We start from the raw sequence: 25,694 nt of genomic DNA, 5'->3' as shown, positions 1-25,694 counted from the left end.
GTTGAACCTGTTACAAAGACTTTCAATCTTGATTGAAAGACTGCAAGCGATGGACAATCCATCACATCATTTGGCAAATCGTCCCACAGGTAAATTACTCTCCCTGTTAAGAAGTTTGTACCTTGTTTCCCCACTTTGAATCTGTTTAGCTTCAACTCCAGCCACTGGATCTTGTTAGGCCTTTGTCTGCTAAATTAAGAGTGCTGCCTTTCATAACTCTTCTCCCCCCAAATAAACTGATCAAGTCACCACTTCGCCTTCTCTTGAGAAGCTAAATAAATTCAGCTTAAGCGTCTCCCTGTAAGGCATGTTTTCCAGACCTTGAATCATACTCATGGCTCTTTTCCCAACCCTCTCCAGTTTTTGGACATCTGTTTTAAAAAGATTTGACACTGCGACTGGACGTCAAAGAAAAAAATCTTAAACAACAAACAGTCCTGCAGCACCTTAGGCTGTGTCCAGACTCAGGGGTTTTTTCGAAAAAAGTAGCCTTTTTTCGAAAAAACTTCACCTGCGTCTAGACTGCAGCCGCGTTCTTTCGAAATTAAATCGAAAGAATGCGGCTTTTCTTTCGACGGTGGTAAACCTAATTCCACGAGGAAGAACGCCTTCTTTCGAAAGTGCTCTTTCGAAAGAAGGTGTTCTTGAAAGCAAACAGGCTTTTTAGAAAGAGAGCATCCAGACTCACTGGGTGCTTTCTTTCAAAAAAGCGGCTTGCTTTTTCGAAATTCCGCGTGCAGTCTAGACGCTCTCTTTCGAAAGAGGCTTGCAGTCTAGACATAGCCTTAGAGACTAACTTTGAGACCCATTAGTGAGTGCCTGGGCAAGTTAAAATGTTCCCCAACAGCTTTCTGTGATACCTTTTTGAATATCTGATTTGTGTGGGGAAAATTTTAACTTGCCCTGGCACTCACTAATGGATCTCAAAGTTTCCATATTACTACAAGCCAATTTCAAAAGCCAGCTTGAAAGGGAAGCTGCAGAGCTTAACTTCATTTACAAGTTTGATTCCTACAATAGAGGCTTAAACAAAAACCTTAACTGGATTACCCGCTACATTCCACATCCTAATGACATAAAAGGCCAAACACCAGGTACTGAAGAGTACCTAGAACCCTCTCCATCAGGTTCATGTAGCATGGACACTGACAATTTTTTCCCCCATTTTTTCTCCTTTCCCTCCCCATCCCCTCTCTTTCTGCTATTTATTTGGAACTTGGGCCCTTTAAACTCCATTCATCTGAAGAAGTGGGTTGTTCCCACGGGATTGTGAGCTTTCATCTACATTGTGTGTTAGTCTAAGGTGCTGCAGGACTATTCATTGTTTAAGTTTTTTCCATTACAGACTAACACAGCTACCCCTCTGAAACTTTTGGGCTGCAAGGAGTTCATTGCTGCAGCACAAATGGCAAACTATTGCTGCCAAACTGGGCAGTTACGTACTGTGAGCCTTCAACTGGCCCTACCCAGAAAAATTCCCCACATAAATTGGAGTGTGTATTGACGCTATGAAGTGCTTATAAAATCCACAATCTTTTTTTTCCCCTTGGTTGCTTCAGCTTCTATGAAGTGAAGAAATTAAGAGGGTTCCATTACTCCCTTGAGAGTTTTCCCACAAAAAGCATGTTAGCATGATTTCTGGCTCACATTTTCGTCAAGCAGCAAGAGGGTATGCAATAAAGAGAAAACTTATTAAGAGCAAATGTCCCTGTCTTTCAACTATGACTTGAATTACAAATGTAAGGTGTTTGGTAATCTCAGCCTCACCTCTGCTGGATGATCTAGCAGAAATATTCCTTTGATGCAATGTCAGTACTTGACTGGTGTCTTATCTGTTAGAGAAAGGCCCAGAACTAGAACAGCAGAAAGGCTACAGGTCAGAATGGAGTAGGTGTGGGAAGGTCTGCATACAGCACCTGCCTGTACTATGCCTTGGTAGGACTCAGCTCAGTTTATTCATTTCCAGAGCACTATAATTAACTTCCTTTTAAAAAACAGAATCCCATAGTACATCCATAGCATTAAAGTCACTTGTCAGCACTGACTGAATTATTTTCAAGTCTAACTCTGGGCGCCAACTAAATATTTGGTTCATAGTGCCAAGAACCTTACCCCAAGCTCCTGGGCTATAGTTTGCCAGTGCAGATGCTCATGTTTTGCAGCTACTTCCTTTAACTTCTCGATCTCCTCCTCATTCCACTCCTCCTTGTTGATGGTCGGATGCTCCCAGTTCTGCCAGAATTTCCGCAGCTCTTCTGCGTTGCGGCTTCCATCAAACTAAGAGACACAACATAAATGACCAGTCATTACCAAAATAGCCTAGCAACCTGAGTGAGATCGATGCAAAAGGCTTATTTGAAAACTTATTTAAGAAATAAGTTTTGCTGTTAATCTTTAAGAAAGGAGTATTTTTCCATTGGCTCCAAGCTTTGGAATCCCTTCCACAACGCCGAGTCTGAAACCTGGCTCCTCCCTTTTTGAACCCAGATGGATCTGTAGAAGTTCAAACAGGATTTAGGGTTGCAACCCTCTGAGGAGTGAATGGCTAAAGGCTGGGTTCCATTTCCCTTGTTCACCCAAAGTATTGTATTTAGCCAATATAACCCGTAGGTTATATTCGTTTTTATAAACCCTGTGCCCTGCCCTCCCCCGACAGGGTATATTCGGGTGCGGGGTATATAGGGTGTGTGTGGTTTTTTGGGGTTTTTTTTTCCCCCCACACCCACACCCCGGAACGGGGGGGGGGGGGGGGCGGTGAGCGCTCCCCCGCCCGGAGGCTGGTGGTTCTTGCTCCCCCGCCCCTTCCTGCGACTGCGGAGGAACCAGGGGGATAAGTGTTCCCCCTCCAGGGGGCTGGAGGCTGCACAGGAACTGGGGCGGTGAGTGGCTGGTTAATTCTCCCCCCCCCCCACACACACACCGTAAATTAGCAAATATACCCCCAGCACAGAAAAGTCTTGTATACCCCATGGGTTATACAAGATTTTTTTTTTACTGAAATAGAAAAAACGCGGGGTATATTTGCTAAATTACGGTAGGTCTTTATTTCACAACAGGTCCCACTGCAATCAATGGGGCAACTTGCAGAGGAAGGGAGGCAGAATCCAGGTCTAAGGAATTGCTCTAACTTACGTTGATGTTGGAAATCTTCTCCCAGTCATGCTCATCCTGTCTGTTTCCTAATAAGGCCTCCTCTGACAGATGGCTAAGGCAGGGGAGGAAGAAAAGATCACATTAACCACCAAGTCTCTTTCTTCACCTAATCTTGCCAAGTGCGGCACCCATCCAAACCTCGCCGCCTTCGGTGGGAGTTGGAGACTCTCCGAAATTCATCGTACCACTGTTAGGATGATTTGATACTGGCATTCGCATCATCTGTTTGCCTTCCCACTCTTAAGTTTTTCCATCCCTGTGTGGATTTTTTCCATCCATATCGGGAATACACTTTTTATCTGTGCTGGAGGCATGTGTGAATGTGCACCACCAGTAAAACCACCACCTAGCTCTGGGTGCTCTGCTAATCAGGACATTTGACTCTGAGTGGTCACATAAGCACACAGCTCATAGGGAACAACTGCTGCACAGTACCATCTTTCTAGAGGCACATGCGCCCTTAGGCAGCAAAGGTGCCAACAAGCAGCAAAAGGAGGCATGCACTTATATTTGTCAGCATGTCACCAGACAGTTTGGATGGGGTTGAAGTGATACAAGATTCTGTCTTCATTATGGAATGATTTCCAAGAAGACCTAAGGGTTTTAGTCTCCCAATTCTCCCTGAATTTCAATGGAAGTTGGTTCTCTAAACTCTAGAGGTCCCTTGGAAAATACCAGCATCAACTCTGATTAATGGAGCAGAACAACGCATGTATATGTGCAGCGTTTAGCACAAAAGGGACCAGTCTATGACCATGGCTCTTAGCTACCAGGACTACTCAATATTAGGTACACACTATTTAACTCCCTAAGTATACTGTAGCTGACAAAGCTGTAATACACCTACCACACAACTTGGTTAGAATTGTGTAAATCCTCTTATGGAATTTAGAGCGTCTGTAACAAAGACAGTAACTTAGACTGTGTGCATAAACTGTATTTTCTCTACACAGGGCCCAGACTTGGCAATTCCTTAAGGATTTGCAATAGGGGTGATGACAGGAATACAAAAAGTGCTGGCTACAAAGGGTTAATTTTTATAATTTAGACATGCCCAAATGGCATCTGAAAGAGGCACATTTTCACACACGTGGATCCTTGATGCTGACTTCCTAGGAGTTTAACTTTACCACAACTCTGAAATTCACTATACTATCAAGAACAGTGACCAAAGCTTTACCAAAGGCTTTGGATGCATAAACCCCCTCCCTACCAAACAAACATTCGCTTGCAGCACTTCACTACGAGAGGCAGAACTTAGGAAACAATGGTAGCATCTTGCTATTGAGCATTTTGGGTGTTAATATGCCACACAGCTGAGGATAAGGCCTCTGGGAAGGTTTGAGCTCTGCTTTTGGAATTGTTTGCAAGCCAAAATAAGGCAAGGTTTTCCCAGCTTCTGTCCGTGTTTGAACTTTACAAATGACTTTACATTAAAAAAGAAATCCCATAAAAGAGGAAGTGTCCACTTCACTAAGAATTTAAATCCTCACTTGATCTCCTCTATTTCACGCTCCGCTTCTTTGATCTGCTTTGCCAAAATCTGCTTTTCCATTTCATTCTTGGCTTTTTCCAGTTTCTGATTCAAATAGCTGAGCCTGTTTAAGGACATTTCCAAGATTATTAATTTAAAACCAACCAACCCCCCCCCCCCAAAAAAAAACACACCCCACATTAAACAGAAGCTAGGATAAGTGTTAAAAGGACAAGGTTAAAGCTGGCTGGCCTAAACGCTGGATTCTTTCCTTTGCTATCCTTATTCCAGAGAATCATCGAATACTAGGACTAGAAGGGACCTCGAGAGGTCAGAGTCCAGTCCCCTGCCCTCATGGCAGAACCAAATACTGTCTAGACCATCCCTGATAGACTTTATCTAACCTGCTCTTAAATATCTCCAGAGATGGAGATTCCACAACCTCCCTTATTTCAAAAGTCCACATAGCTTTTTGCATTTGCCCCCACCTTCCAGAAACCTCCCCCCCCACGACACTCTTCCACATAGACCCACAGCTCAGTCTTTGACTCCTCAGCTCTACCAACTCCTAATCTACAACCCAGAACATGTGACAGACCAAGTGCTTTTCCCCACTTCCATAAGCTGGATCTACAGAAGACCTGCAATGGCTGTGGCAGCAGCAGACAGAGAAGCAGCCAGCTCTGTGGCACAGACAAACTTCACCCCCCAGGAGCTAAGTGTCCGGTGATACTAACTAGGAACAAGAATCTGTCTCCATGCGGTTCATTTTATTCTAGGATGCACACTACCTGCCAACCCCAAATGCTGCAGTTCCTGTGACAGAATTTGAAGGCCATACCAATTACCTTTGTGGGAAGGGAAGGATGGCTAGGAAATGCCTAGGTACTTGAGATATAAAGAAACTCTCAGTCTGCTGATTACATATGCAATATAACCACTGAGTAATTCACATCTCAAACTATGCTCCCTATAGTCACAGGCTGGCCATCCCAGGTCCAAACACACAACCGGCTCCCTGCTGTGCTTTGAAACCTCACTCCAAGCAGCAGTGGACATGCACAGGCGGGAAGGGAGGTGGAAAGGATACTAGCTGGTAGTCACTCTCCTCGCCACTGCTTGTCTCAGCAGCAGCGATGGGACATAAGAAGCTTTGCTTACTTCAGTAACTTTGGCTGAAGCAGACGCTGCAAACGGTCACTTACTACTGATTTGCTCAGCAGTATCTTCTCTCTGCTTTTCCCTGGGGCAAAAAGAGATGAGGCAAAAAAGTCACTAATGCAAGGCCATCTCCAAACAAACGTCTTGGCTTCAAGCCCCATTAAAGTATCCTCAGGCAGCAACATCTCTATGCCCGGACTTGTTCCCAACCCCTGCTCCGCCATACCCCAAGCTCATTCTGCCCCTGCCTCCAAGCCCTGCCCCTGCTCTGTCCCCCATCCTCTCTCTGCCCCCATTGCAGCTCTGCCCCTGAGCGATGGCAGCAGGGGTTGCCCCTCCCCCTAGCTGATGCAGCAGAAAAGGGAGCGATCTGACCTCAGCCCATTCCCATCCACGCTGCTCAGGAAAGCGGAGGCAGGCCAGAACAGTATTGCTCCACTTTCTGCCACCACGGTGAAGTGGAGCAATGTGGCCAAGAAGTGGCGGGGCACAGCGGAGTAGGCAGGGGCTCGGTTGCTCTGCTTCCTATGGATCCTACCACCACTAGTGAATGCAGAGGCAGGCACAACCACTGCTGCTGGCCCTAGTCCCCCACCCCACCGATAATCCCTCAGGTCACCCCCAAAGCGCAGGTGGGATGGCTCTGTTCCCAGGGCAAGATCCTGCTTAGCTCGCGAGCTCTAACCGGACGGGCCACACGATCTAACACGTGATGCCTCAAGACTGATGCAAGGGAAGGGAAGAGCCGTGAAACAGTCAGCCATGCCAATATTCAAGGCTCGCGGTGTTTAACGTAATTCAGAGCAGTCCTGTTTACTTATAGCACCTGCATTGTTTCCTATGGTGCACCAGGAGCTCTGACGCACAACTGTGTGAATGCAGAAGAAAAAACGAGGAAGAGGACACCAAAAACCTCTACATTTTCCAAGCCTGTTCTAGAACATGGAGCCGCACACGCAGCCAAGAGGTTTCTTACACTTTTTTACAAGCAGCTCCTCAAAGGATTTTATGCCCTGTGCGGTCTTCTCTCGGGTATCTTCATTGGCAGGAGGGCCCTAGGAAAGATCAGAGCTGTTAGATACAGCACAGACGTCACCTTCGGATTAAAACTTAGCTCATTCCCAGAACTCTGACATTAGCGCTGCTACAAACCACATTTAATAATTCAAGCCTGTGCAGTCTCACTCTCCCACTGCCCAGGGCACTTTATAAAGGAGGAATAAAGGTGCTTGGCATGCCCATCCCTTAGGGAGCTCCTCTGAGCTAGAATTTGAAGCTAGGAACTGAAGGGAGTGAGAAGTTTATTGATTTGCCCAAGTCTACTGAGCTAGTGAGCACTCACTTCTACCCAGTGCTCAGTCCACTCATCCATGTGGAGAAGCAAGGGGCAACCTAGGCTAGTGAGTAGGCCATAGGAGTGACCCTTTCACCCTGGGGGGCCAACAAGATTGTTGTAACCAAGACGGTCTCCCAAGATGGATAGCTTCGTTAGCATGTCCAAGGTGTGCCGATTAGCGCTTTGATTGGATGCGGAGGAAGCACACGGCTCTCACAGTAAACGTTGTGTGAAAGCAGCATGTACCTCACTTCACATGCCCTAGCTGTATGTGCATGTCCTTTCAAGAACACTGGTCAAAAAAAATACGCGGCGGGAAACCAGCGGACTCTAGCAAGCCTGCACATGGGCAGTGGTAAACAAAACGTCTCGTGGGGCACACGTAAAACCCCCGATGAGCCACAGGTTGCCCGCCATGGACGTCAAGTGTCTCGTACCAGCTGAGGACTGGGTGGAAGAGCACGTGACACCTGCCCATTCCAATTCAAATGGCTGAGTGATCCAAGTGCAGCTGTTATATGTATTATAGTGACTCGTGACCAAGGTCAGGCCCCAGTGGCCTAAGACATGCAAATGGGCTACTGACATGCTGTGAAGGCAGAAATGCACATTTATATTATAGCGGAATGGCTATGAACATACATTTTGAAGGTACTTGTGTGTCTTCTGGCTTATAAAGCACCCAGAATTTAGGGGGGTGGGGGGAGGGGAACACTTCTCCCTCTTTTAGATCTTAAGAGTCTGATAGACAAAGAGGCGGTGAGCAAGTGATCAGCTAAGTCCATCTGGCAAAAAAAATAAAAAAAACCAACCCACCAAAAACTTAACAGATACAGCGCAGTGACTTCAATGTTCAGCAGGTTCACCTCAGGAGGGAGTGCAAATAACAAACTAAGGCTAAGTGACATTGGAATAATGAGTGCAGTACCCATTTAGTTATACTTACAATTCCTGATGCTTTATCTTTGAAGTATGGCTTCATAAAATGGCCCAAGAACAGATTCAATGGTAAACTTCGACCATCCCCTGCCTTTGCCGTCTTTGGACCAACTTCACACATGAGTTCCTTCTACAATACAGTCATTAATTGAAAACCATATACATTACTGAGATTTTTTTTAAAAAGGATTCCCATCTCAAATTAAGATGGAGGCAGCACACTGTTATAAACATCCCAGGTGTACCCCGATTACCTTGCACCATCAGACTACATATATTAGCTGATCTTTTAAATGTAGTTTCTGTAATGAGCAAAAACCGAGCTGTCACCATCCCAGTGCAAGCAAAAACTAACTACGCATATGTGCTACGTGTCAAAATCATAAGGAATGAATTTTCAAAAACCAGAATAGAAAACCACCAAAAAAATCCTGTTTACTTTAGGAAGATTAATACAGATAGTCCCTGACTTACGAACGAGTTACATACCAAACACTTGGTCATAACTCGATCTGTTCGTAAGTCGGATCCCATTCATTTAAATGCGACCGTGCTGTGCGTAAGTGGGGATCACGCGTTCATAACTCGGGGACCGGCTGTCATGCACTTAATGGGAGGTTGGTCATAAGTAAGAACGGTCGTAAGTCGATGCGTTCATACTCGGGGACTACCGGTATCCCTATCTTAACAAGTTTATAGGCCTTGTGGATAAAGTTATTTCTGAAAAATTTAGTGCAATCTACTTTAAAAAGAAACTGCTTATTCACATGGTGCCAAATACGACAAATCTAGTTTACCTCTCACATTGATGGGGTTTTTTTTGCATCATTTGGTTTCATTTTTACTGTAATGTGAGAGCTTCCCCTACATTAGGGGCACACTGCTTGGAAGTGTGTAACTCATGAATGGAATTACAAAAACACACAAACACATTAGAAGCAAGAGGAAGACAAAGGACACTAAATAAAAGGGCAAATGATGCTTCCTTTGCTGTTACTTAATAAACTCTTCAAAGTTACTGAGATTTAAAGATTATTCACCAAATAAATCACAATTCAAATACTCAATTCACTCTGATGTAAACGACACTTGTAGGACTCCCTTTCCCCAAGTTGACATGAATGGGAGCCAAAAACAACCCCCCACCCCCCCCAAATCCCACAATCCAGTGTGCATCAAGGAACATTCTTCCAAATTCCACCTACCTGCTGTTCTTTGTTTTGTGCAATCAGAAGGTTAACTTCCTCTATCTTTTCCTGAATAACTTCCTGATACACCAGGTTCATCTGTAAACATGTTTCTGGGTCTGCTGGAAGGTTGTTATCAATGTCATCATCATTGCCACTGCCCCCTCCTTTCTCTACTTCCTGAGGAGAGGTGAAATAAGTGTAACTTAAGCAAACAAAAAGGAAGAAAACAAAGCTTGCTTTGAACAGACAGTGATTTTTATTTAACCAGCCATTACCATTAACATCAGGAATCTCACAACTATACTTCTCTGACCAGCTGTCCCCTTTAGAGCTCTCACTGCCAAGACAAAGCTGATAGTATATTTCTCCTCTCCCTTTTCCGTTGCTGATTTTGAACTTGAACCTGCTGTTGATGCCAAGGCCTCCTCCCTGATAATACGAGCCAGCCTTCCAGAACTAGGTCCCACTCATCTCTGCCAACTTCATGATTTCTAGAGTGCCTAGAGATAGTTTGTATGAACGATGCACTAAAAACATTGTGAGAGAAACAGCTTTTTTGCAAATGCACTACATCCAAATATCTAACTAGCCAGATATGAAATGCCAAGAGTCCTGCTGTGATGTCAACTGAATCTGACATACAAAGGAAGTCCCCTTTGTATGTGCTCTGTTATGCAAATATTATTAAATATTATCGGGGTTAACAGAAATTCTCACTCACTTAAAATATTTTATTTTTCTAAAGAAAAACAGTAATCGGCTTATAAAAATGAAATGTAATTGTAACTTTTCCTTTCTAGGTGCTACTTTTCCCTTGACCAGCTGCCACAATGTGAAAAGCCTTCAGATGTATAAAGTTCTATCTGCTCTGCCTCTGTTAGCAGAAAGCTTAAAACACATCATTTTATTGAGATGAATTACCATTTCAGTATGGGCATCTGAATCATCATCATCCAGATCACCTGTTAGAAACAGAAGTACAAGATTAAATAAAATATAGAGGAAAAGACGACAAGAGCTTTGAAAACAAAAGCTTTGCAGCTAAGATGATCACAAGAAGAGAGAACAATATATAATTTCTTAAGTCTGACCAAACACCATTCTAGGTCACTGTTAAAATTGTCAAGATCAAACTTCAACCAATCACCCATTGCAAACTTTTTTTTTTGGGCGCTTTGGAAAATGAAAGAACATTTCTCAACTACAGCTGTAATTAAGCTTCGACAGTGAGTTACACAAATAATCCAGGGTGCAGAACCAAGATGACTATGGCTCCAACCCTACAACACTTAAGAAAGTGCTTAACTTAGAAGCTTGAGTAGTTCCACAAATGGCAGCAGTAAATAGTTTCCATTATTGTTCTCAACAAGACTACTAAAGGTAAGCATATACTTGGGTATGTGGAGAACTGGAGGAATGTGCACCATTTTCACCAAGACTAGCTGATGGTGGCTTAGTAGAAAAGTGGAAAGCATCATGTTTTGTATGTAAGTGGTCAGAGGTTCAAATATTGAGGAAGAAACGGATGTTCTCTTTTAGCTATACTATATCTCCTGCATGAAGCCCATTATTTCTGGTTGAATTCCTAAGAGACACTCTTGAGCCTGTTACATGCAGGTCAGAGTAGACAATCATGACAGTCCCTTCTAGCTGTAAAATATTATTCTAAAGCTCTTTGGCATATATTATAAAGTGATTTTAAAATAACTAAGGAAGACCCTCATAGTCTCAAAGTTTTCAAGTGACCGCTTAGTATAAATGGTACAGACACAGGATTTTTGGCACACAACGAGAAAGACGTCATATTTAATTTTCTCCCATGCTACCAAACAAGTCTTTCATAAATTACAAACCAGACACAGAGCATTTTTTAACCAGGAAACATTGAGATTTAAGTTCTGCACACACATCTGATGTAATTATGAGATAAAGCCACTGTCTTTAGTATCCATCTGAAGGACACATATATAGGGCACAATTATAATAACTATAAGATATCAGAGACGTTAACGTCACACTGCAAGAACAGACCTATGTCAGAATCTGAATCCAGACTGGAGTCCGACACAAGAACTTCAATGCTTGGAATGCCCGGATCCAAGCTCTTTTCTAACTCCTCTATTTCCTGCCTGATTTTCTCTCTTTCGGCCTGTAAATCCACAGGCGACATGACTTCTGAAAGACACAGACAAGGGCACAAAAGTCAGCAAACACACATGTAATTTATGGCATGGCCTCCTCCTTCTCCCCCACTAGGAATGGGAGGATTGGTGCTGGCATCAGAAGTTTCACAGCCACCCTCACTCTCCCCAGCCCAGGCTCAAAGGGTGGACAGGTAAATGGCCCCTAGATACCCTCCCCCAGGAACACTTTCCAAGTGACCCAAATCATGTACCAACCCCTACACACAGCACAATCCTACCCCAGGAAGAGTGAGTTATATGGGCCCATGGTGCCAAGGCTCCAAGAATATTTCTGATTTGGGGCCCAGCTCCAGCAGTTAGGTGCCCAGGCGCTCCTCCAGTACCACCCATCTCCCCCCCCACCTGCTCATACATGGGGGAGAGGGGGGTCTTGCTTGTTCTTGCTCCGCACACAGCTTCCAGCACATCCATGCAGCCTTTGGACTGAGAAGGGGGCCTCCACATGCTGCCCACCCCCCTGTAGCCAATGGGAGATGGGAGGGCACTGCCTGCAGACAACAGCACTCAGACACGCCCAGCCTCGGAGCCGCTGCCGCCCCAGGTAAGTACCACACCCCGCACCACCTCCCCGAGCCTTCAGACCTCCTGCCCCCTCACCTCTGACACAGTCCAGAGCCTGCACCAAGTACCCAAACACCCTCACAGAGCCTGCAACACCCCAACCCCCTACCCCAGCCCAGAGCCAGCACCCTTCCCCCACTGAAACTCCCTCCCAGAGCCTGAGGCAGGTGGAGGAAGATAGTCTGGGCGGAGGGCTGTGGGCTCAGTGATTGTTAGGTGAGGGAAGGGGTGTGGGCTTGGGCTGGGGGGTGTTTAGGAGGGAGAAGGGGGTGCGGGCTCGGGAGGTTAGGTGGGGGTGCAGGCTGGGGGGGTTGTTGGCTCAGGGAGGTTAGGTGGGGAGGTGTTTAGGAGGAGGAGGGGGTGCGGGCTGGGGGGTGTTTAGGTGGGGGAGGGGGTGCGGGCTCGGGGGGTTTAGGTGGGGGAAAGGGTGTGGGCTCGAGAGGGGGGGTTACGAGGGGGTGCGGGCCCTGGGGGGGTGTTTAGGTGGGGGAGGGGGTTGGAAAGGGGAAGGGGGAGGGGGTGCGGGCCCCGGGGGGGTGTTTAGGTGGGGGAGGGGGTGCGGGCCCCGGGGGGGGGTGTTTAGGTGGGGGAGGGGTTTGGGGAGGGGGAGGGGGTGCGGGCCCCGGGGGGGGGTGTTTAGGTGGGGGAGGGGTTTGGGGAGGGGGAGGGGGTGCGGGCCCCGGGGGGGGGTGTTTAGGTGGGGGAGGGGGTGCGGGCCCCGGGGGGGGTGTTTAGGTGGGGGAGGGGGTTGGGGGGGAGGGGAGGGGGTGCGGGCCCCGGGGGGTGTTTAGGCGGGGGAGGGGGTTGGGGAGGGGGTGCGGGCCCCGGGGGGTGTTTAGGCGGGGGAGGGGGTTGGGGAGGGGGTGCGGGCCCCGGGGGGTGTTTAGGCGGGGGAGGGGGTTGGGGGGGAGGGGAGGGGGTGCGGGCCCCGGGGGGTGTTTAGGCGGGGGAGGGGGTTGGGGAGGGGGTGCGGGCCCCGGGGGGTGTTTAGGCGGGGGAGGGGGTTGGGGGGGAGGGGAGGGGGTGCGGGCCCCGGGGGGGGGTGTTTAGGTGGGGGAGGGGGTGCGGGCCCCGGCGGGGGGCGGGGGGAGCAGACTCCGGAAGCTCTGTGCAACCCCAGAATTTCCGGCCCCCCTCTCACCGCGCTCGCGCAGGAGGCCCCCGGCCGGGCCTGGGGGATGGGCCATCGCCGCGGCTCACAGGACGCCTCCCGGCCCGGCCGCGCTGGCCCCGCCCCTCAGCGCCTAGGCGACTCTCCGCGGCCCTTGGGAGCGAACTTGATTGGGCAGCCGACGTCACGTGGCGGGGCGGGGCCAGGCTCGCTGTCACGTGCCCAGGGAGGCGGCTCAGGACTGGACTTTTTCCATCTCCCGCCCCGCCCGCCGGCAGCCTTGTCTGATTGGCCAAATCCCGCCCCGTGCAGGGGCCGCGGCGGTCACCTGACTCGCGGCGGGGGCTGGTGATTGGGCGCCTGGAGGCGGTGACGCTGCCTCGCTCACGCCGGGCTGTGGAGTGGCCGGGGGGAGGGGTTACTCGCTGCTCCACCAACCCCCAGCCAGCGCGGCTCGCGGACACGGGCGGGGCCTTTGCTGCCCCCTGGCGGGGGAGGGGGAGCTGAGCTCATGGGCTGTCCACAACACTGGTGGGTCTTGCGCAAGAACCCGTCCACGTGCTTTTGCACAAGAGCATCCATGGCCATGCGGACACGCTCTTGCACAAGCAAGCTCTCATAGCCATGGGGCATTCTTGCACAGGAAACCCCTGCCACGTCCACACTGCCCTCTGTGCACAAGAGCTTGCACTTGTTAGAGTCGCTCTTGCACCAGAATCCCTCTCTTTACTGTAAGTCTTCTTGCGCAAGAGTGAGCACCCCTTGCAGAAGAACAGCCGTTCCTGCGCAAGAACACACCAGCGGAGACAAAGGCATGTGTTCCAAACAGCACAACGCAACGCACACATTGTGGGACATTCTCTGTGCAGTAGTGAAAAGGCTCCGATGAATGACACCCTGGGCCCGCCAGGGCTTGGTTTCGCCTTGATTTCAGAGGGTGATTCCTGCCCAGGGAAACATTTGCAGAGCTGCTTTTGCAGGAGGGAGGCGGGATGGGGCACCTGGCTAGCTCTAGGGCAGCAGGGGAAGAAGCATAGCCTGCCTGCAGATCCACTCTACAAGATGAATAATGGTGTCTGTGAAACTGACAAGACTACTTAATTGTACCTGACCAAAGCTACCAACCTCACTGCACAGAACAAAATCTATTCCGCCTGTGGATGGAAAAAAAGGAGCATGGCCCTTGCTGCCTGCCAGAGCCCCATTGGCCCTGCTATGGGGGAATAAGGGCCTGGGCTCCACTGTTCCAGGGCAAGGGGAGCACAGCTGAAACCTAAGGACTTGAGCTCCAGGCAGGGGGCCTGTAACCTGAGCCCCACTGTACTAAGGATTAAAGTCCTCAGGCTTCAGCCCTTAAACCAGCCCTGGTGAACCCATTACAATGGAGTCGTGATCAACTTCGGGATCCCAATCCCCAGCATGAGAACTGATCTTAAATAAAAGTACCTACCTGAGATGCCTCTGCTGGAGTTTGTTGGTCCGTCTTCCTAGGCCTACCCTTCATGCATACCACTTGGCCCACCTCAGTGCTAAAGACTGAGCAAAACCATGTAAAACTGTGTTAGGGCTCTGCAATGTTTACATTCCCCACACTTCTCTTCACTGCATCTGCCACACTAACATTAGAAATATGCACATTTGCAGTAATTAGTAACTCAAATGCTAATGTCTTTCCATACTTCTCCATTTTCCAGTCACTAATACTTCATTGGCAGTTGTTTCACACACTGAAATGTTAGCTCTATTGTCACATGTGAAATTTATAATCTGAATTATAGTATGAAATGGGAGTTTAAATTAGCTGTAATCACTCAAGGAGGATCTTGGAGTTATTGTGAATAGTTCTCTGAAAACAGCCACTCTGGCAGTCAAAAAAGCAACCACCACTGTGAATCATTAAGAAAGGGATAGAGGAGACAGAAAACACATTGTCTTTATACAAATCCATGGTACACCCATGAATGCAGATGTGGTAGCTCCATCTCAAAAAAGAGATTGGAAAAGGTTCAGAAAAACAAATTAGGAATATGAACATGGCTTGTGTATGAGGACAGAGTAATACTACTACTTATCTTGTAAAAGAGATGGCTATGGGGGGATATGATTGAGGTCTATAAAATCATGACTGGTGTGGAGAAAGAAATAGCACTTCCTTAACACAAGAACTAAGGAGCACCCAATGAAATTAAGAGGCAACAGGTTTAAAACAAAAAAAATATTTCTTCATTACAAAATGCAGTCAACCTGTAGAATGCCTTGTCAAAGTCCTGGCCTTCACAACATGCTCTAATAGATAGTCATGGAGGAGAGGTCTATCAATGGTGTCCTTACCCTCTGTTTGCCAGAAGCTGTGAATGAGCAGCAGGGAATAGATCACTTGAGTACCTGTCCTGTTCAGTCACAGGCAGCTGGCAGTGGACACTATCAGAAGACAAAAGCAGCGAGGAGTCCTGTGGCACCTTATAGACTAACCGAAGCGGGTCTTTGCCCACGAAAGCTTATGCTCCAACACTTTTGTTAGTCTATAAGGTGCCACAGGACTCCTCGCCGCTTTTGCAGATTCAGACTAACACGGCTACCTCTCTGATATCAGAAGACAGGACATTGGGCTAGATGGACCTCAAGTCAGATCTAGTACAGCCATTCTTATAAGGAGAGTTCCTTGATTTTTGTAATTATAATGTTCACTTCAACTCAAATTTGAGTTCCCTGGTGTTTAAATCAGGAATTGTGTGTACACACAGAATAAGCTATTGTGGAACTATAGATAAAAGTTCTGGCCCTTTTGGAAAGTAGTCCAGTACATAAAGCATCTGCTTCCACCTATACCCAAGTGACCTTTTTCCCATTTAAAAAGAATCCACAATTTAAGTTTCCCAAAACCAGTTTGTTTAAACAATCAAAAGCCACCTCAAACACACAGTATTTGCAGTTTAATTTCTTTTTTTTTTAAAGTGTGGTTAAAAAACATCACAATTAAAAAGCATTTGTAATATATTTAGGAAGTACTGAAACAGTTAAGGTATTATTTATTGTATAGTCTCTTTCATATTTAATTATACAAGTGTTCATAAAATATTTTCTCTACCTCATCCTTCGTGGCACTAAAAAATACCTACAAAAAAGATTTATTTGCTCCCACCATTTATAAAATACTTTGACACAGTACTACTAGAGGGAATGAGGAAAAAAGGCAGTGAGCACAGTGTTTTGAATCAAGGGCTCCAGTTCATTTTAATGGGAGACACATGCACAAAGAATAATAGCTGGGTTTTGAGGTTCCAATCCAGCAAAACACAGTGTATATGCTGTGCTGGATCAGGTTTCAGAGACCCAGTTGCTGCCATTGTACTGTCGATACAAGGTAAAGAAGACTAATACTGCACCACTGCATAACAATTCTCCCACAATAAAAACATTAAGGGTAAAGCTTGCATATTTTAAAGACACTACTTTTTTTTAAATATTAAAGTAAACAATCTTTAAAAATAGTGATTTCTATATGTAAACAACTCTAGAACTCTTGGGGTAGCATTCCTTTAGTGGTTCTTTCATGATCCATCATCTGAAATTTCAGAAATCCTGTCTATTGATTTAAGGAGTTCAGCAACAACCTGCAATGATTCTGCTCCAGAGACCAACTGCCTAGAATTTAAAAAACAAACAATACTAAACAGGGTAGATTACAAGTAGGATTGCTGATTAATCCCATTTAACTCATATAATTAACCCCAAAATGGATAATGATTAATTACACTATTAATCAATACAATACCAATTGAAATTTATTTTTGATGTTTTTCTATATTTTCAAATATGCTGATTTCTATTACAACACAGAATACAAACTACACAGTGCTCACTGTATTTATTACAAATGTTTGCACTTGAAAAATAGTATTGTTCAATTCATCTCATACAAGGATTGTAGTGCACTCTATTTTGAAAGCATAACTTAAAAATGTAGATGTTATTTTAGGACCTGCAAGTCCATTCAGTTCTACTTCTTGTTCACCAACTGCCATGAGAAACAAGCATGTTTACATTTAAGAGATAATCCTGCTTACTTCTTATGTATGTTACCTGAAAATGAGAACAGGTATTCACATGGCACTTTTGTAGCCAGCATTGCAAGGTATTTACATGTCAGATATGCTGAACATTCATATGCCTATTCATGCTTTGGCCATCATTTCAGAAAAACATGCTTCCATGCTGATGAGCTCATTCAAAAAATGTGTTAATGAAATTTGTGACTGAAATCCTTGGGGGAGAATTGTATGTCTCCTGTTGTTTTACCCACTTTCTGCCATATATTTCTTGTTACAGAAGCTCAGATGATGACCCAGTACATGTTCATTTTAAGAACACTTTCACAGCTGATACGACAAAATTAGAAAAAGGTGCTAATGTATGATTTCTAAAAATAGCTGTAACACGTGACCTGAGATTTAAAATGTGAAGTGTCTTCCAAAATCCGAGAGGGATGAGGTGTAGAGCATGCTTTCAGAAGTTTTAAAGGAGCAACATTCTGATGCAGAAACTACAGAACCTTGACCACCAGAAAAGAAAATCAACCTTTTGCTACTGGTATCAGACTCAGCTGATGAAAATGAATATGCATTTGGTCTGTTCTGCTTTGGATTGTTATATAGCCGAATCCATCATCAGCATGGGATGCATGTCTGCTGAAATAGTGGAAGCAGCATGAAGGGGCACCTGAATCTTTAGTGCATCTGGCATAAACATTTTGTGATGTCAGCTACAACAGTGCCATGTGAACACCTGTCACTTTCAGGTAATGTGGTAAACAAGCAGCATTCAGCATTTTCTCCTGCGAATTGTAACCAAACATGATTATCTAGAATTGGCTGAACAAGAAGTAGGACTGGTGGACCTGTCAGCTCTAAAGTTATATACATGGTTTTACTTTTTAATGTAGTTTCACTGTACATAATTCTACATTTTTAAGTTCAACTAAGTTAACTTTCATGATAAAGAGATTGCACTTTGATCTTATACTTGTATTAGATTAACGGAAAAATATGATTTATAATGCAAATATTTGTAATAAAAATATAGGCTGCAGTGTATTGTAGTTGAAATAAATATATTTAAAAATGTAGAAGACATCCAAAATATTTAAATAAACGGTATTCTATTATTTTTAGCGGTATAATTAGTCGCATGATTTATTTTTTTAAATTGCATGATAGCCCTAATTACAAGTAACAGGAAATATTGGCAGAAAAAGGGTGCATATGCAAAGAGAGAGAACAACAAAAAGGGCATTTGTAGCGTATTTATATTAAAGAACACTTATGCAACTTCAGCTGCTAAGAAAAACACTGCTCTGGAATTACAAAATTCACCTGAGATTCAAGTAGTTCAGGATTTACATTTTTTAAAACACTAGTTGTACAAAAGCATAATACTACACAGAAAACGGAATTCATTTTGAATGGTAACATGCAATTGTTTCCTTGCAATATGTGCAAAGCGCACACAGAGCAACATTGAGCTACTCTAAGGGAACCAAAAAGTGAAACTGTCCAGTCTATTTGTTCTGTCCAGGTTATGTGAAACATTCAAAAATGTAAACAAAAGGTGAAATCATGATCTGATGAATGTCAATGGAAGAGCCTCCCAGCACTGTCCTTATTTAATCTGTGGATTCCTGTCAGAACAAGTTATTTACTTTACAATACTCATTATAAAGCTGAACTTACTTTATTGAAGAGCGTGAATTTGTAATTACGCTGAGGAGATTCTGTAAGGCAACAGCTGCATTTTGTTTCACTACAGACAAACTAGCAGACTGGCCAGTCTTCAAGACTTCATTCTCTGTCTTGTAATTCTTCATCTGAACCTTAGGAAAAGGTTTAGTTTATTACAAGCAATTTTCCTAGAGAAGATACATATTTATCTATCTAAGATGGCATGAAAAAACAGGAGTACTTGAATGCTAACAACTTAGGGCTCTCTCCATTAGGAACATATGCTATCTTCAAGATCATGATTGCCACTTACAGTGATCAAAATTCTTCATGTGATCTTTGACCCAGGACTAAATCTTGGAAGCCTTTACTAGACTTGAAAGCATTTGTACTAGTCCCAGCAAGTGCTTCTAGCACTGGCAGATTGTTAGTTAGCAGCCCTGAAACCTGTTTCGTCCTGAACATCATTTTTCTTCAGATTCCCTTACTCAGTTACAATTGTGATATTATAGTAGTGGATTTTTCAACTTATTTACAAGCTAATATTTAATATCAGAAAGCTGGACTTCCAGGTGTTGTTTCTTTTAGCAGTGTGATAGCAGGCATTAAATCTGCTCAAATTTAGAGTGTGCACTAAGGATGAGGAAGAAGTTAATCTGAATAATATGATTTTAATGTCATCTACCACAACATACCCTGGCTAAAAGTCAGCGTTTGCACCAATAGAAATAAGAAATCCCAGATTCTCTGGTTTGCAAGATAAAAAGCCTCACAGTTGTCCCATGACTCTCAACTTCAGCATTGTTGAATGGTTGGTTCACAATGACTCAATATACATGCAATCAGAATACAAGAACATTTTATAGAAGATTAATCTACAAAAATAAGGCACAGGTAAGGCTACTTTCCCAGTAGCACTGTTATAAATTCTGTTCAGTATCAATATATGTTCACCCGAAGTTCATACAGTAAAAGAACCTTCAAAGGGAAAGGACAGCTTCATACCTGAAGTAATGCATTTTCCTGTTTCAGTTTTACAACATTATTTTCTGCTTTCACAGCCCGTTTCTGGAATACAAGATTATTTATATTGTGATAAGTGGCCAGAATGCACTATGCATTTTCCTAATACAGAGGAATGTACAAGTCCTACCTCAAAGAGACTAAAACATCATACCAAAGATCTGGAAGGGATACAACATTCCAATCAAGTGATCAAAGCAGCAATACATTTCTTTCTTCTGAATAAGGAAAAAATGTGCTCACTATAAACAAACAGACGACTTAATTACCAGCTTTCTTGCAGACAATGCCTTTACGTAAATAACTGTAAATTAGGCCTAAATTGGGTGTTTCCAGAGGGCTGCAGAGAAACAGCTGAATATGAGTGATTAAGATTCTAAATCAGGGGTGGGGAGCCTTTTTTGGGTCAGGGCCGCTAACCCACAGGAAGGAAAAAAAAATCAGCCGGGTGGGAGGCAGTGGGGACTGGAGTACCAGCACGGGCTCCCCAATGCTGGGAGTGAGGGGGAGGAGCCCTGGGCCCCAGGGGCCAGATCCAGGCAAGGCAGCGACTGCATCTGGCCCCAGGGCCTTAGGTTCCCCACCCCTGCCCACTATGCAACTGAGATGCTTTAGAATGGAACTCCACTCCTTTTCATAGCAGCCGCCCTTGCTTCAGAAGTGCTATCAGTAACATTCATTGGCTCCTATGAGAAGTGGGAGACAAACTGTCTCACGTTATTCAGGAGACAAGTTACCTAAAGGAAAAAGTTGAGCCCAAGTGACAGAGTTGAAGAGTGTTACCATTACTGACCCATACCCGCCTGCACTGCTTATGCTTCCCCCAGTGTTTGAGGAGGGAGACAAAAACCCATAGGGAAGCCCTGATCATGCTTCTACACTATAAGAACAAAAAGAAGTATTTACTGTCATCAACTGGAGATTCTGTTCTACATGCTGCACCATTGCTTCTAGATCCCGGGCCTCTTTTTGCTCTTTAATCCTGTTCTCTTCTAGTTTTCTTTCAAGCGTCCTTACCCTTGTTAAAGAGAACAAAGTGGGCATTTTATATGCATTCAAAAGGGAAAGATTACAAAATGTTGCAGGCAAGAAGATTCCATTATGGGTCCAATATTTCTAAATCATCTTAGAGCAGTGGTTCTTAACCTTACTGCAGCCTGCACCCCTTTGGTTCTCCAAATATGTTCTCATACCCCTTATTAAAGATCGTTGAAGTAGGTCAGTTCTTTAAACATAATATATATCATAAAAATCTGGCATGTCTCGCACCCCCAGAAGGGCATCTTGCACCCCCAGTGGGTGCGTGCACCCCAGGTTAAGAACCACTGTCTCAAAGGCTTTGGTATGACAAAAATTTTCATTCTAACACTGCAGAAAATCCACCCACAGAATTAGATTATCAGACTAGGCCTTGAGATTTGTTGGACATCCATTAGCGTTAAGGATAATTATGTAGCACAATCTCTGCACATGTCCATTCAGTCTCCCTCTACACTTTTTCTGCCTTTTGGCTAAGATCAACATGCTTTTCAAGCCATTGTGAGATGTAGTCAGTGGGGATGCAGTGGGGATGCAACAATCCATTTTTAGGAAAGTGTGAATTGTCTCAGTACGTGAGGAAGCATGGTGCAGCAGAGAGAAGAATTACTGCATTCTAATTATAGTTCTGTCACTGACTCACCTGTGACCTGGGGAAATTTACCTAACCTCCCTACCACCAATTTCCCTACTGGTATATTCTCATTTGCCTCACAGGAGTGAAGTAAAGATTATTATTAATGCATTGCTTGAAAGTCTGAGGTGTATCAATATGCAAACTTGCCCACACTAAAACTGAGTTGAATAGGTTGTAAAAGAGAACAAGATTTGGCTCCAATTATTATTAAAAAAAACCAACAAGATACCAAATCAGGTTAACGTTTTACCTACTTTCCCTAATTTCTTTCTATAAGGAAATTCACCAGATTTCTTAGAAGCCAGTTTCTTAGCTGGAATAACTCTGTCGCAAGTCGTCTTACAATAGCATAAACTGTCACGATCTTATTTTAGTCACTATCAAGGCATAAGAATATCAGCATTTTGTCTTTATTCATTAAGTTAACGATTTCTTTTCTGCTGTAGTATACATACTTGGCTGCCTGAGTTTCAGAGAGGAAGAGAAGCTGGTTAATCTTGCTTCTTAGTCTGGCATTTTCTTCTTGTAGCTGCAGAAAAAGTCTCATTAGAAATCAGTAATGTATAGACTTGTGATCATATCAATCTTTTTAGCATGCAAATAACCAGCAATAGCTGAAATCTTCCAGTCTCACTTCTAGAGCTGGAAAAAAAATCTTGTCACTTTCCAAGAATTAAATTCACTAACAAATATTTAAGAATATATCCTCTCCAAACCAAAATAATAATCTTTTCCAGCCGAGAAAAAAAGTGAGGCACAGAGAGACTGAGACAGGTGTGTACCTGTATAAAGATTATTGGTATGAATATATGACAAAACAATGAATGAATTGCATAGGTCACCCGGAGTGCCTATAAAAACCTTCATGTTATACCACACATCGTTACTTTTTAACTAATATTATAAAGAAAAAATTAGAAATATTTCAAGGGGTTTCATTTTATAGTCTTCCAGCTATGAAGCCAATTTGCCTTAGTACCATCCAGAGACTTCAGTGACAACAAGGATACATTTTAAAGACCCTTTAGGGCAAGGGTGGGGAACTGAAGGCTCAAGGGCCAGATGCGGGCCCCTGGCTTGCCTGGATCCAGCCCCTGAGGTTCAGGGTTCTCCCCCAACATTGGGAAGCGCACACTGATGCTCCAGCTGTCCTCCTGTAGGGCTGGAGCACACAAAATCTACTAGCCTGGGCCCTCCAAGGCTCTCGCATACGAGGGATACATAGGGAGTGTCTCTCTCCTCACTTGGGGGCCACCTCGGTGAAGTTGGTTTTTTTGGGGGGGGGGGGGGGTTCTTGCTTGTATGCAGCCTCCCAACTCATTTTTCTGTAGGTCAGTGGCCCCTAACCCAAAAAAGTTCCCCACCCCTGCTTTAGGATGATCTAAAATAACTTTTCTATAAAATCGTAAAATGCAAATTTAAGGTCCAAACTTCACTACCTACCAGATTATATACTAGAAAGCACAGGTGGATGGATGAATATCTTTTATTGGACCAACTTCTGTTGGTGAGAGATAAGCACAGAGCTCTTCAGGTCTGGAAATGGGGTCAAAGCTAAATACCAAGTGGAAGAAGTAAGTATTTAACTGCAGGGCCAGATTAACACAGGGGCTGGAGGGGCTGAGGCACACAAAATTAAATCTATAATTAATTATGTATATATTGGAACCAGCCATTGGGAGCAAGGAGCCAACAGACTTGACTGGTCCTTGGACAAGGTGGTGGGTGCCAGCTGGGTCCATGCTTCTGGAAGGGGCGGGGCCTTGGGCAGAAGGGGTAGGACTGCAGGCAGACAGCCCTCAGTGCTGCCTGGAAAGCAATGGCGGTGGCCAGTGCCCCAGACCCTTCTGAATCAGCAGGTCCCAGGGCAATTGCCTCCTTTGCCCCCACAATCAGCAGGACCTAAACTGGAGTTAAAGGGGGCAACACCATAGAGATATACTGTCCCCCTTCCCCTGGGGCATGTAGAGACAAGCCAGCAACTTCCAGGAGTGGCACACAGCATGCAGGCAGCCTGCCCAAACTCTGCCAGCTAGGAGCCACCTGTGGTAAGAACCTCCTGGCCAAAGCCTACACCTCACACCTTCTTCTGCGCTCTATCCTGCTGCCCCAAGTCAGAATCCCCTCCTGCCCTCTCTAAACCTATACTCCTCACCTTCTCTTGCCCCCAAACACTATGCCCCATCATGGAGCCTCCTCCTGCATCCAAACTCCCTCCCAGTAAGAAACTAATATAACAACTGCTCTAAAGTAAGAGGAGGGTTATTTTGAAATAGCTTAACTATATTCTACATGTTTTAAGATTGAAATGTAATCATAGAAAAGCTTTATGTAAATTAAAGGCAAATTCAATACAGCATTCATAGTCTTGATGCCATAATTGTGATCATTTTTTTCTACATTAGGAAAAAGACTTGTATAGAAGAGCCCCACAAAAATCTAATAGCCTTCAGTCCACAGAAGAGTTCATCTGGCCCTGTTTAGCAAGAATATTCAGGCCTGATCCATAATACTGTGGGACTTTGATCCAAGTCACACAGCTTCAGCTGTATATGAAAAACATAGCTGAAGTTGACACACTTAGATCTTACTGTGGTGTCTTCCCTGCAGAGAATCAATGGCTGATGTTCTCCAGTTGGCCATACTTCTAAACTTCATGTTTAGGTGACATGCTGGAGCAGACACGACTGGGTCAAGTAGTGGTTGATTTATCATGACTATACAAGATAACTGCCCATGGGCTGGGCCAGTAGTGTAGACATGCCCTCACAGTGCTTTCCTCAGACCTGAAGAAGTGCTCTATAAGCTAGTCACTCTGACCCATGACAGTTTGTCCCAGCAGTGAAAGGAACTTACATTTCTTACAGGTACTGTCCTATTACAATCCATAAGAACGTAAGAATGACCATACTGACAAAGACCAAAGGTCCATCCAGCCCAGTATCCTGTCTGCCAACAGTGGCCAACATCAGATGCCCCAGAGGGGAGGGAACACAACACGTAATCCTCCTATCACCCATTTCCAAACAGAGGCTAGGGATACTATTCCTACCCACCCTGGCTAATAGATTCATGGAGGTTAGGTCCATCAATGGCTATCTAGCTCTTTTTCAAACCCGTTCAAGACCCAGTCTCCACCACATCCTCCGGCAAGGAGTTCCACAGGTTGACTGCGTGCTAAGTTAAGAAACACTTCCTTTTGTTTGTCCCCAGGTCCCAGCCAGCTCTATAAGCAGCCCCCTGCTGATTTTTGGCCCAGCTGCACCAGGGTACACCCGCTTCCTTTCACCTCTGGCTGGTGAAACAAGAGAGACTCCTTCAGCCCCCCTGACTCCGCCACCCCAGGCGCTCTGCCCCCGGGGAAGAGCTCCTAGCTCCTCCGAAGCCGGACACTCGTGCGCCAAGGCGGGAGCCTTCCCTGCGGCGAGCTCAGCCGCTTACCTCTCGGCGGCCCAGCTGCAGCGGGGGGTGGCGCCCGTCGCCGCCCGGGGCCAGGCTCCGCTCCTCGCTCTCGTCCAGCGGCCAGGGCGCGGCGTCCTCCAGCTCGGAGCAGGCGGCGGGGCTGCGCAGGGCTCGCTCCACGGCGGCGGGCTGGTACGAGCCGCTCCACTCCGCCTCCTCCGGCAGCGCGGCGCGGGGGTCCGGGAAGAAGGGCGCGGCGGCGGCGTCCTGCGGGGGAGAGGGCGCAGGTGGGGTGGGGGGGCGGGGGAGCGCGCGCCTACCCCGCCCCTCCCGCGCGCCCCCCTCCCCCGCGCGGCCCCCCGCGCGGCCCCTCCCGGCCCCCCCGCGCGCCTCCCTCCCCCGCGCTACCTGAGGGCTGGCGCCGCCCCGGGCCTGGCTGCGCACGAAGGCGCGGAAGGAGAAGGGGTTGGCCGCGTCGGGCTCCGCGCCTGCGGGGAGAGAGAGGGGCCCGTCAGCGGGGCGCACGCGGGGGGGGGATCCCGGGGCGCCCCCTCCCGCTTCTCACCGGGCCAGGGCGGGAGCGGCGGGGAAGGGGAGCGGAGGGCGCGCCCCGCCATGGCCCCCCCTCAGCCACGGCTACAGGCCGCGGGCCGGCGCCACTCTCCGCCCTTCCGGAAACGGGACCACCCGCGGCCGCCGGAAGCCCCGCCCCTTCCTCCGCTCTAACCAATGAGCCACCGCCTCCGGG

At 46.0% G+C, this 25,694-nt stretch overlaps 2 protein-coding genes across 5 annotated transcripts in view; both read right to left on the bottom strand.

Moving 5' to 3' along the window:
* SNAPC4 (small nuclear RNA activating complex polypeptide 4) overlaps positions 1-13,317 on the bottom strand; it is a 32,637-nt gene extending 19,320 nt beyond the window's left edge. The window contains exons 1-10 of one of the 3 annotated variants that reach the window (XM_075905569.1): positions 13,160-13,317; positions 11,285-11,428; positions 10,175-10,215; positions 9,269-9,430; positions 8,071-8,193; positions 6,765-6,843; positions 5,789-5,870; positions 4,647-4,751; positions 3,133-3,205; positions 2,113-2,277 (exon numbers count right to left, since the gene is read on the bottom strand). In XM_075905569.1, coding sequence (XP_075761684.1) covers positions 2,113-2,277; positions 3,133-3,205; positions 4,647-4,751; positions 5,789-5,870; positions 6,765-6,843; positions 8,071-8,193; positions 9,269-9,430; positions 10,175-10,215; positions 11,285-11,428; positions 13,160-13,205 — 1,020 coding nt within the window. In that variant the 5' untranslated portion in view covers positions 13,206-13,317. Of the gene's footprint in view, positions 1-2,112; positions 2,278-3,132; positions 3,206-4,646; positions 4,752-5,788; positions 5,871-6,764; positions 6,844-8,070; positions 8,194-9,268; positions 9,431-10,174; positions 10,216-11,284; positions 11,429-11,809; positions 11,993-12,054; positions 12,189-13,159 lie in introns of those variants that run through there. The other 2 variants (XM_075905571.1, XM_075905570.1) reach the window with 2 other exon arrangements.
* A 2,730-nt stretch (positions 13,318-16,047) lies between these two features.
* Positions 16,048-25,659, bottom strand: ENTR1 (endosome associated trafficking regulator 1). Of its 2 annotated transcripts, none has more exons than XM_075905587.1 (8): positions 25,512-25,659; positions 25,355-25,434; positions 24,986-25,213; positions 22,000-22,073; positions 20,776-20,887; positions 19,852-19,914; positions 18,859-18,998; positions 16,048-16,774 (listed from the first exon to the last, which is right to left on the bottom strand). In XM_075905587.1, the coding sequence occupies exons 1-8, from the start codon at positions 25,561-25,563 to the stop codon at positions 16,681-16,683; spliced, it is 843 nt and encodes a 280-aa protein (XP_075761702.1). In that variant the 5' UTR covers positions 25,564-25,659; the 3' UTR covers positions 16,048-16,680. The 2 variants fall into 2 exon arrangements, with proteins under 2 accessions (XP_075761702.1, XP_075761703.1); XM_075905588.1 differs by having other exon boundaries at positions 18,859-18,992.
* Positions 25,660-25,694: the final 35 nt, after the last annotated feature.

This window comes from Pelodiscus sinensis, chromosome 22 (genome assembly GCF_049634645.1).
Source record: "Pelodiscus sinensis isolate JC-2024 chromosome 22, ASM4963464v1, whole genome shotgun sequence".
Lineage (NCBI taxonomy): Eukaryota > Metazoa > Chordata > Testudines > Trionychidae > Pelodiscus > Pelodiscus sinensis.
The sequence above is the reverse complement of the archived record's forward strand: the minus strand, read 5'-3'. Positions and strand labels throughout refer to the sequence as shown.